The 11,982-nt window shown below is 32.5% G+C and overlaps 1 protein-coding gene across 1 annotated transcript; it reads left to right on the forward strand.

Annotated features, from left to right (window-relative positions):
- Positions 1–1,135: 1,135 nt before the first annotated feature.
- LOC147287294 (Avr9/Cf-9 rapidly elicited protein) lies at positions 1,136–1,928 on the forward strand. The gene has a single exon (XM_086242306.1). It carries the CDS (start codon positions 1,193–1,195, stop codon positions 1,781–1,783), a length of 591 nt encoding a protein of 196 aa, XP_086098432.1. The 5' UTR covers positions 1,136–1,192; the 3' UTR covers positions 1,784–1,928.
- The last annotated feature ends 10,054 nt before the right edge of the window (positions 1,929–11,982 follow it).

Consider the following 11,982-nt stretch of genomic DNA (forward strand, 5'->3'; position numbering starts at 1 on the left):
GTCTAATCAAATGGTGATGTTATTTAAAAATTTGATGTTGTGACAAGCTATTTTTATTCGTGGCATGAGTTTGTGCCAGTTTGATCCATTTTATACTCTAGCTAGTTTGATAAAGGGTTAGCTTGTTCACTAAAATGGAGAGAGTATTTCATGAAGCATACCTAGCTATGAGGCATTCTCTCACAATAAAGTGGAACCAACAAGGCTACAACACATGCTACAACACATGCAGACCATATTGGTCCATAAGGATGGTTATTGTTCGAGGCTTAGACTCTGTTTATGGGCTAAATGTTTTTCAAGCCTATGAGTGGACCTTTGAGCTGGATTAACGAGAGGCTACTTGTTTCTTTTAGAAAAAGAAAAAACAAGAGTTTTAAATTTACTTATATTAACCTACTAATGAGATATAATACAAATGTATAAACTAATTTAACCTAAGTTTGATGTAAACACTATATTTAAACTAAAAACTAAAATAGTACGTGTGATTGTCTTTCCTTCTTAATAAACTAAAAATAATAAATAAATAAATTTCAGATATTCAACTTTATATACATCAATTATACAATTTTTATATATTCATTATATTGTCACATTCTATTAACATTTACGCATATATGATATTGTGCATGATCATTTTCCTCAAAATCAGAACATAAACTAAAAGTGGAAGTTTTTAGCTATAATGCTAAAGCACTTTACTCCACTCTAATTGTAATATTTTTTAACACGTCTTTATATTTACATAAAAAAATAATGATTAACAAACTATATATTTCTCTATACAAATCAATCACATGTAAATATATATATATATTAAATTGTAATTAGATTATAAGAAAAGATGACTCTTTATATCTAACGGTCCAATCAATCTAATACATATATGTATATATATATATATATATAATAAAAGCAACACGAAATATCTTTGCACCCACTAGTCATTCTAGTGCACATTTGAAATACAAACCTACTTTTGAGTTTTGAGATTTAAAAAAAAAAAAAAGAAGAAGAAGAAATACAAACCCTACTCTCTCCTTCCGGCCACCTCGATCCGTATCCACCTTTAAATACCCCCTCCCCCTCTTCTTTTAGAACTCGTACTCAAAACCTCTCTAGCTAATTCTCTCTTTCTCTCTCTCTCTCTACAAAAGAAAAAAAAAAAAAAAAAACCAAAGCCTTGAAAATGGAACAACACAATCTACCGGTAAATGTAATGGCGAAGAAAATATGGAGTATAGTACGTGTAGCTTTCTTCATGCTAAGAAAAGGCATCTCAAAGCGCAAGCTCCTCCTCGACCTCAACATGATGATGAAGCGTGGCAAGCTCGCCAGCAAAGCCATCACCAACCTCATGTTCCACCACCACCACCACCACACCCACGGCGGCCCCGCCGCCTCCACCCACCGCGAGTACGAGTTCAGCTGCAGCAACACCCCCACCTTCTCCTTCCACCTCACCGGCAAGCGCCGCAACCACCACAACTTCTTCACATGCGCCCACTCGCCGCCAACTCAGGAGGATGACGTGGCGGCAGTGAATGCCGTCAAGGCGGTGCTGGAGATGATGAACAACAATGAGGTGGTGGCTGCGGCGTCCCCGATACTTCCCGGGTTCGGGCGGAGCCCCATGGTCCGCCAGCTGAGGATAACGGACTCACCGTTCCCTCTGAGAGAGGCGAATGAGGAGGAGGACCGCCGCGTGGACCAGGCGGCGGAGGAGTTTATCGACAGGTTTTACAAAAATTTGTGGCAGCAGAAGAGAATGGATGAATGAACGATCGATCGATCAATTGCTGATCATCATGATGTTATAATTTTTGGCAAGTTATTGCCATAAATATTTTGAGTTTTAATATTGTTGTTGAATGTTGATAAACAATAAAAGATATAGCTAGCTAGCTTGTATCAACTTTTTTGTCTTATTTTGTGTTCATCACCTAAGAACTTGTACGTTTTTCTCGTTACCCACAAAAACCTGCACTTCTTTCTTTAATTTTATTCCAAGTCCTTAATTTCTATGTTTTTAAGGAATAATTAACAAGGATTTTGAGGATTTTGTGTGAATTGGGATGAGAGCTAGATTTGTATACTACGTACAGCTAGCCAATATTCAAAAGCTTTAGTCTTAGTCATGGATTTTGTTCTTTATTTATTCATTTTTCTTTAATTAGGAAGAGATTCCAGGTATTATTGGGATTAAAAATTGGGGAAGAACAAGAGGTACAATAGATTGCAGTTCGTACAGCTAGCAAAGGTTGCAGGAACCTTGGGAGAAAGTACGTTTTGAGTAATAAATTTAATTTTTCCTTCATAATTTTCTCACTTAAAAGTTTGAAAATGAAAACATGCATGCTTGCATATAATATTATACCTAACATTGGATCTGCACAAAACGTGCAATATATAAACTCCACATGAACTGTTGATTTTATGGGAAAATTTTAAAAATATTATATATATATGACAACAATATATACTGGCTAGCTAGTAATAGTTGACAATTACCATATATGCATGCATGCATGATATGCTAATTTTCTATATAATTTGTATACAAATTCATAATTAATTTGTAAATTTATAATTTTGTTTATGGGATATATATTTGACTTTAAATTCATCAGTTGGAAAATTTGAAGTTCTAATCATTTGAATCTTAGTTTGCAAGCCATGCATGCTCCAATTTACCAGGACCATTAATTTTTGGGACATTCATTATTCTACGAAAATAATAATTGAAGGGTTTGGGGTTAATTTGGAACATCATTACATTGCCTGATTTAAAAAAAATAAAAGAAACTAAAAGCTCATCAAATGGCTTTTTACAGCCTCACTAGTCGATCCCACTTCCACTAACACATGCCTGATGTGCTTCCACTATGTTAAAGTGAACCAATACATATAGTAGGCTAGTAGAGAGCTGGCCCCTCCTTAAAAAATATGAACACCTTTTAATTTTTGTGCTTTTTCTTTTTCTCTTTTCCCTTGTTTTTATCAAATTTTATAAGAGCAGCTAGCAACTTTAGGTTGGTAATTGGCTACTTTGAAGATTGTATAATCCATAGTCACACCCAAATATAAGTAAAAAGAATGTAGCACTATTGATCTTTAAGGGTTTCGTAAAGGGCCTTCTTTACCAGACAGCTATAGCTAGGACCTGCTATGAAGCCGATGACCATGCATGACCACAACAATTTTTAAGGACAGAAAAGGTTCAAACTCTTGAGTGAAAATCCAAAATAAAATCCAAGTCCAGCACATAATTGGTTATTTAGATGCATAAAACTAGTGAGTGGTTACTTTATTGGGCAAACCCAGTAATTATAAAAAATCAAAAGTTTTGTTTAGGAAGTATAAAAGTAGTAAAAAGTTGAATCAAAGCTAATCAAGAAGACTTGTCTATCAACTTCAATCTTAAATTTAAGTTCTTAACAAGTTAACGTTGGTTATTTGTTTGACATAGATCGATGGATTAGGTATGTATATGAAAGATCACACATGGATTAATTAACTGGGATCGAGTAGCCCTCTAATAGTTATTAGCATCTCCAAGGATTGAGTTTTGCATAATAATAAATTAGTGAGCTGATAAGAACCCATGCAATGTTTTACACCAATTTAATGATAGGTTCAAAATCAAAATTCTTTGATTTATTTATTTTTTTACAAAATATATTAAGTTTTCATCTGTTTGATTTCAAAATTTGGGAAATACTCTCTAGTCTCTAGCTTTCTAGACAGTCTTCATGCTATTTTTCTAAACTGACAATTAATTTGAATTATAGATTAAATGAGTTTTTTTTTTTTTTTTTAAGATTTAGGGGAGGAGGAATCGAATTTAATTGAGTATAGAGGGGCAAACTCTACAGCCCTTCCAACTAGACTGCCCACTAACTGCGAGTTCTTATTTAAATATATTATTATGATATCCACATTGACATTTTTTTTATATGAGAGAGAGAATAGTATGACAACATAATATGATAGATATAATCAATAAGAGAAAAAATTATCCTTAGATAAGAAATATTAATCATACAATGGTTACATTTTTTGCAGTGATATTGTACGTACTTATATACGTGTCAAAATTTATTTAATTCTCTCTAGTATATATTAGAGAGATTCTTCAATAGGACAGTCGTGTCACGTGTATGGTGCAATCACTAATGATATATACTAATTATTGTTTTGACTATGAAAAATTGCATATATGCGACACGAAAAGTATAACCGTTGTCTAATAGGATCAATTACTTTTTATGCTTCCAAAGAAAAAAAAAAGAAAACATTAATTTATGCCTCCACGACCCGTCAATGACTAAAGGGCATGCATTATTGTGTTGAAGGAACTCAGAGAGCCAAGGTTACAATTACCACTCCAGTTCAACAAAAACTTTGAGCCCGACAAAGTGGCCAATGCTAAGTAGTTTAATTAAAATTGGGCCATTAAATTTTTGTTAACTCCAAAAATGTTCATGTCTATCACCCAAAAAAATAGTTCATGTCGATCCCAAGTAGATGTGTGAAAAGCTGAATATTATATATTGTTGTATATTTCTTGCGGGCAAAGATGTCTGTTTGTGCTGAGCCTTGTGGGAAGATGTGTTACTTGCAAGTCGCTTCAACTTTTCAACTTTATAATTTTCATATATAATTAATGAAAGGTGTCATCAATCTAAACTCTCATAAAGCCAAAGATTTTAGGTAATAGGTTAGGTGAAAATAAGAAATCAAGGCAATTTGCTAGATAGATGTCACTTTTCGAACTTCCCTCCGGTCAAGATTGACATGCTTCACGTTTAATCACAATCGTAGATTGATAATTAATTAAGAAGGATTCTTTAGTGAAAACAACCTCTTTGCTATTTAAATAAGGGCTAAACACTTGGAAAAATTATTGGATATAATTAATATACCGTTATATGGTGTAACTAATCTAACATGTAAGGGTATTATTAGACATTATGTTTTATATTTGTAGGGTATAATATTAATAACATCGACTCATATTATGACACATAAATTAATTATATCACGTGACAATTTATCGATTATACAGAATAATTTCTCAAACAGTTGCTAGGACGCAGACTTAGCCATTAAGCAGATAGGGAGAGAGTTTGTTCTTTCTTTCCTCTATTTTTTTTTCCCTTGAATATTAAACTAGATATCAAGCTTTTAAGAACTTACATGCATGCAACTGTTATAGTAATGTGGCATTACTAACATGAGAGAATGGTGGGTCTCAAATTTTAATGCCCGAAGCCTCTCTTCTCTCATGTAAATGATGCCACGTCACTACAACAATTGTTGGTAAATTCTTCAATCTCCAATCTTTTAAGAGGTGAAAGGGTTGTGGACTTGTGGGTTATTGCTCTAGAGCGTCTCCAGCTAGTCACATACCTAGCTACAATATATGTTCGACTCTTGTGATGTTCGTTTTTGTAAGTGGTAGTACACTACTACACTTACTCTCACGTACATCTTCAATAAATGTTCGACTCTTATGGTGTTCTCTTCATAAACTTCATATGAACAAAAAAAAAAAAAAAAGTAGACCAATTTCTAGCTATATATTGTACTTAATTTGTTAGACTAATATGCTATATCAAATGCCATAACGTACATGGCACAGAACTCTTTTAATTTTAAGTAAATTAAATTTTCATGTAATGAGTATCTATATTTCTCATTGCGTGATATAATGTGTATACAGTACACATTTCCTTCAATTTCTCAACCTCAATCTTTTTCAGTCTGACATCTTGTCAGTTCAACAAACATTTAAATTGAGAAACCCAATCCCTAACTATGTAGTATGTACCATTATTTTGCCATCAAAACTCTTTTCGATCTTCTGCTCTAACGGCCATTTGCGAGTACACTTGGTTTCACACCCTGTCATTGGTTTAATTGGCTCATTGATGTAGAGTGACAAATAAATGAAATCAAGATGTCACTTTTGACATTGAACATGTGCTTCTCACGTTTATATTTAAACTTTTTAGTGTGTTAAAGTATCATACTGCGATAAAGATGATCGTTGACAAGTAGAATTTGAATAATATAAACATGCTGCTCACACTTTCAAGAGAAAAAAAAAAAAAAGTTTTCACACTTATTAAATTTTCACTATTCAGACAGGCAACAATTTGATCCCTTACTTAAAAGAGACATGGATTTCATGAATTTGTATTTGTTGAAAGAAAGATCCACATTGAAAATGTGAGACCTTGCATAATATATGACTTATAAGGGTTTGAGTTATTCCTCTTATTGCTAGTTGATTTTGGGATGAATGTCTTCCTTTAGTATTAACCCATATGCCCCAATGGAAATATAAATACTTTTTTTTTTCTTATAATTTGACCAGTTATCGTATGTCAAAGACATGCCATCTCAAAAATAATCTTTAAATTTAAATTCTCCTTAATTATATAACAACTAGTAATTAATTTAGTGATATTTTTCTCCTTAATTACAGCTGCTTTGTGTTTGCTTATCACACAAAACTAATGTCACAGTTAGAGTATTATATTCCACTCTTTAAAACAGTCTTTCTCTTATCCGGAACCACGCTAAACTTGCATTGTTTGAGCAATATATTGACATGTTCATTACTGAATTTTAACTTTTGAAATTTGAGCTACAGTTTAAAATTTGAGAGTTAAAACTTAAATTTAAGCTTTGATGATGATCATTATATACCCTAAAATAAGTAACATAGTTGAAAATAAGATTAAAAATGAGGAAATATCCTGCAAATCGAGGTATGCATGGTAGCTTTTGATAGTGCAAATTCTACAGCACGGATCATGGTATGACTTTCTCACTGGAGAGGGGTGTAAGAAGTTGTTTGGCGTGCAAGCTTCCAAATAAGTCTAAACTGAATTGATCTTTCATGAGGTCATTATTTGCCTAACTCCTAATTTTAAGGCGCTTATACGCATAAGAGGTGCGGATATATATATTATAGATTCTGTGGGTCAAATTCAAGATATTCTTTCATTTAATTGAAGACTTATGATTCAATTATTGGACTCCTGTTCGTTTTTTTTATATTTAAGACATATATACCTGATAAAGACATGCTTATCATCTTCTGCATTTTTTGTTTGACATTTTATACTTAATTAGAAGTAGTTGACTAGTCAGAATCACACCCAGGCCAGATTTCTAATATGGGTCTACAAATTAAAGGGAAATAATCTTTCACGAAGTAAACTATATTTAATTTTCGTTTCAGAATCAATTAATTCATTGAAAATACGATTGGGAACTTAGTTAATTCTCATATGACCAAATTTTAGTTACATGGAAAGGTGGCATTGAATGATATGTTCAGTACTAGCTCTCTCAATATAAATTTGAGATATTTTCTATGTGCATGGTTTACATACATATATATTTCCGGAATGGAATATTAAGAAATGTACAGTTAAATTGAGATTTTAATTTGTTCTCTTTGATTTAAAAGAAAGAGAGAGGCTTGAACAAGAATCAAATTAACCCTTGTCATGAGTATAGAGAAATAAGTATTTTATCAGTGGAATTAGAAGCCTCGCCAATTAGATCTTTGCTTTGTACTCTTTCAAGCCTCTCCAATAAAGGAAGTATTCTATATAGTTGAAAGTGTATTTCTGCTTTTGTTTTCTAGCCATTTGTACTTATTAACCAAAGCTCAAAAGTAAAAGCAACATATATACCAAATAATATTGAATTTTCTTCTTTAATTGTGTGCTGGAGCTAGGGCGAAGCATTCCCAAAACAAGGAGGGCTAAGCATTCCCAACAAAACTGGTCCAAAGAATAACATTGTTATTAAAGGAAAAAAAAAAAATGGAAAATGATATATAGACCATGGTCTTGGGACAAAACAATATGTGCGCCTGTACGCGCAAGATATTAATATATTCCCTCCGAATTAAAAACCATGAGCTAGGATTAGGAAGGGAAGGCATACTCTCTTTTTTTTTTTTGATAAAGAAGGGAAGGCTTGCTTAAAGGTGGGGAAAGTAGCGAAATTATACATCTTCAGAAAAGTTCAATTTCTTTGGTACCAACCTTTCTCTCCATTCTCCCCACTAACAAAAAGAGGGTACGTCTTATAATAATACAAAGAATATGCATCCTTTTACTTTTAAATCCTAATTACATTTTTGTGCCCATATCAAAAAACCCCATGCATATAATTTTTGGACTTCCATACATACATCCGTACACTCATATAATTCACTTAATATGCTAAATTGTACATGGTAATTGATAATATAATCGGATTAATGTGTCAAATTTTTTGATACGGTTAATTAAATAGGTCAAAATAAAACTAATGAATATATATTCAATATATGCAAATTTAAAATAACATGACTAGCTGAAAATATTAATGTGTCAAGTTTGATGCATGCAATATATTAAGAGGTAGCATTGTATATACAATTCAACTTTTTCTGAAAATGTGTATTTACTTAGACGAATTTAGTTGCATGCATGACTAGGTGAAATGTGTTGCAACTTTCACAAGCAATTAGGTGCAATGTAAGATATAAAATATGGGTGTTTTGATTTTAAATATTACAAAAAGCAAGCTTAGAAACGACCCCAAAGAAAGAGTTGGTGGGTGGCAGGCGAAGTGCCCAATAATTGTACCTTCACTCAAGCGCCAACAATCTCTCTCTCTAATTAGATTATGCCAAGAACATACTTCCATGATCTTTTTGGCCATGAGGGCTTTTTTGCATATTCCATGATTGAATTATAGCATGCCATACATCCCTCGATCTACCTTAAACCATTTGTTTTGAGACACATGGCATGAATTTCATGCAAATAATTAAGGATTGTGATCATAATCAAGTACCATCAAGTTATGAGTTATCCATGCAACATGTATCTCTATCAAAATAGGATACTTGATCTGTGTGTGCTGATATTTTTAGTATCGATCTCGTACATATATTTAATAGAATTCTTTTTGTGCTTATTTTTTAGTATTGAATTTGAACTTATATTAAAAACAAATGTCGTTTTATATTTAAAAATTAAACATTTTGAATTTAAATAATTGGCACTGGAGGTTTCGAATTCGTATCTGGCTAGCTAGCGTTATTAACCCAAAAGAATACAGTATAGTTCATATACCACCTATAGTTAGGTTAAAAAGAAAAAGGAGAGGGCCGGGTGGGTTGTGGTACCTTTAATTAATCTTCACAATTGGCACATGCATTAGTGAAAAGCAATTCTTTACCTTAATGTGCTACATCTGGCAGCCAAGAACGGCACACATTTGCCCATAGATTTGAATTGACAAATTAATTATATATAGATGGCAAACTTGGAGCAAGTACTGGGAAAGCTAATGTCTACATGTTGCCTTTCCCTTTTGCTTCAAAATTATTGTTCTTGTTAAAGAGACTTTTAGAGTTCATGCATGCTTACTTTTTGGCCACTTAGAATGAGTTGTTTGTTTGCTCATCCAAGGCCAAAAAACTTGTGGTGTGTCTTAAATATAGTGCTCATGCATCCACAAATAAATAAATAAATAAATAAATAAACGAAATTTCTATTGGTATTGGCCAGCTGTTGGGGTTTGAGGTGGCAATTCCCAACTCAACCTCAGACCTCAAAACATCAAGCACTAACTTGATTAACCAGCAAATGTGTATTAAAAGAAATATATATGTGCTACCTAAAAAGCAATGATATATGGAGCATAACATAGAATGAGTATGTAGTGTGGATATATATATAAATACTGGATCCAAATTAAAAAAATTAAGCAACATAATCAAAGGTTCCTACAAACTAGATTTGGAGGGCTTTGTATTAAACGTACGTACCCAATTTTTCAAATTTTAAATTACTCTCATCTTGTGTCTTCCTTATTAATTAAGGAATTAAAAAGCGGCCTAGCTTGAACAAGATACAACGATTTGGTGGATTATAGTTCCCTAATTAGTCCTATCTTATCTGTATGATCCAAAACTTTATGGCATGCCTTCGTACTATCCAAAATGTGCTGTAAATTAATGACTTCTTAGCAAATGGGAAGCATGATCCACAGCACTCACAGTTTAAAATATTCACAAATAATAAGGGTATGTATAAATATCACCATTCAATTGGATAAGTAACTAAAAAGAATATATTTGGACATGTCGAATCTCGATTAAGAAAATAAAATATACCCCTATTGGATAAAGCATATAAAATGTATATCAACATGATGAGAATTATTGTTAGTAGGCAGTGCATTGGTGAAATGTTGCTATATAATTGAATTTCAAGAAATTACCAAACATTTCCATCAAGCTAATTGAACTTGATCTTTTTTTTTGGTAATTAGGAATGCACTTTATTCTTTGCATACTTCGATCATGTTGTATTTACTTCTTTTGTGAACTACCATTGTCCAACACAAAACTCATACAAGTTTTCGTAACATGAAAAATTTGTGTTATGTGATTTCGGGCCCATTTGGCTGCTTATTAGAAAATGCTTTTCTTAGTAGTGCTTTTTTTGGAAGTACTTTCACTAAGAAACACATGAACATTTTTATAAAGATTTTAAGTGCATGCAAAAGCTAGCACTTAAAAGTGCTTCCTTATGAAGTACCTACCAGGTGCTTTTCAATAAACTCTTTTAAAGTACTTTTATAATCAAGAAATACTTTTATTTATTTATGTCAAACGCTATCAAAAGCATTTTTAGTAATTTTAAAAGCAGTTCCATATGGGCCTTTCATGGGAAGGTTATTAGTTACTGTTTGGTCTAGTGAGAGGTTTTTTTATTTATTTTTTTTGTCTGATATAGTCCCTGAAGATATTCCCATGCTCCTATACACAACAGTACTTCTAGCCAATTTCACCTTCAGGCCACTCACATTTAGGTTTGCCAAATTATCGACTTTATTAGATTCAAATTGACCTAGCTAGAGTTAGGTATTCAATCCAAACTCACTCAAATTAGTGTTTTTTTTTTAAATTATCTAAGGGAGAGGAATTCGAATCTGGAACTCTTACAACATTAGAAAGAAACATACCAGTAGACCAATAGTTAGTTGGTACCTGCTCGAATTAGTTTAAGATCTTAAATTTGAAGATGTTGTCTCCCGCTTTCCCTAGATAAAAGCCAAAGAGGAAATTATATATTTAGTCAACTTATTTTATACCTTGTTCAATTTTTGTTTACGATCTTTTTTAAGTTCTATTTTGGTCCACTAATTGTTCCACTTGTTCAATAAAGGTCCAGATTTGTTTTCTCAAATCTGGCCTCCCTTTTACCCTATCAAATCTCACTCAAATTCAGCAAACATATACTTGTTTTAAAGCTATGCATCTCTATTTTACAACCAGATAAAGATCATTCAAATTAGAGTTCTAAAACTCAAGATAATTGACCCTAAAGTAGGATACCCGAAACTGCCAATTTTTCAAACTTCACCCAATCTCAATTCTCTTATATTCTAATACTCTAAATTGGTTTCTATGACTAAGAAATGATGAAATATAACTTATAGTTTAATTATAATTGAAGAAAACACAACTCAAAGGATTTAAAGTCAGAAAGCTGGACCTTTATTGAACAAATGAAACAATTAGTAGACCAAAACATAATTTAAAAAAGATCATGGATCAAAATTGAATTAGATATAAAATCAGTGGACCAAATCTGTAATTTCCTCGAAATCAAAAAAGCATTGAAAATTGTTGTCTCCCGCTTTCCTAAGATAAAAGCCAAAAAAATTGAAAACTTGTCTTGGCCCATTAGCCAAATTAAGAGTGAGATGCCACATAGTAAATAGGCTTGACCCACAAAGTCCATGATCCATTAAACTTGGAATTGCGGACCCACTGAATCATTTGGGGTGAAAGGAATCTTCTGATTTCGAAAGGTGAGCCCAAAATCAGAGTCCGATAAAAAATTGAGCCCAAATGTGTAGCCATCAAAAAATAAAAAATGAAAAGAT

This window comes from Dryas octopetala, chromosome 4 (assembly GCF_963921425.1).
Source record: "Dryas octopetala chromosome 4, drDryOcto1.1, whole genome shotgun sequence".
Lineage (NCBI taxonomy): Eukaryota > Viridiplantae > Streptophyta > Magnoliopsida > Rosales > Rosaceae > Dryas > Dryas octopetala.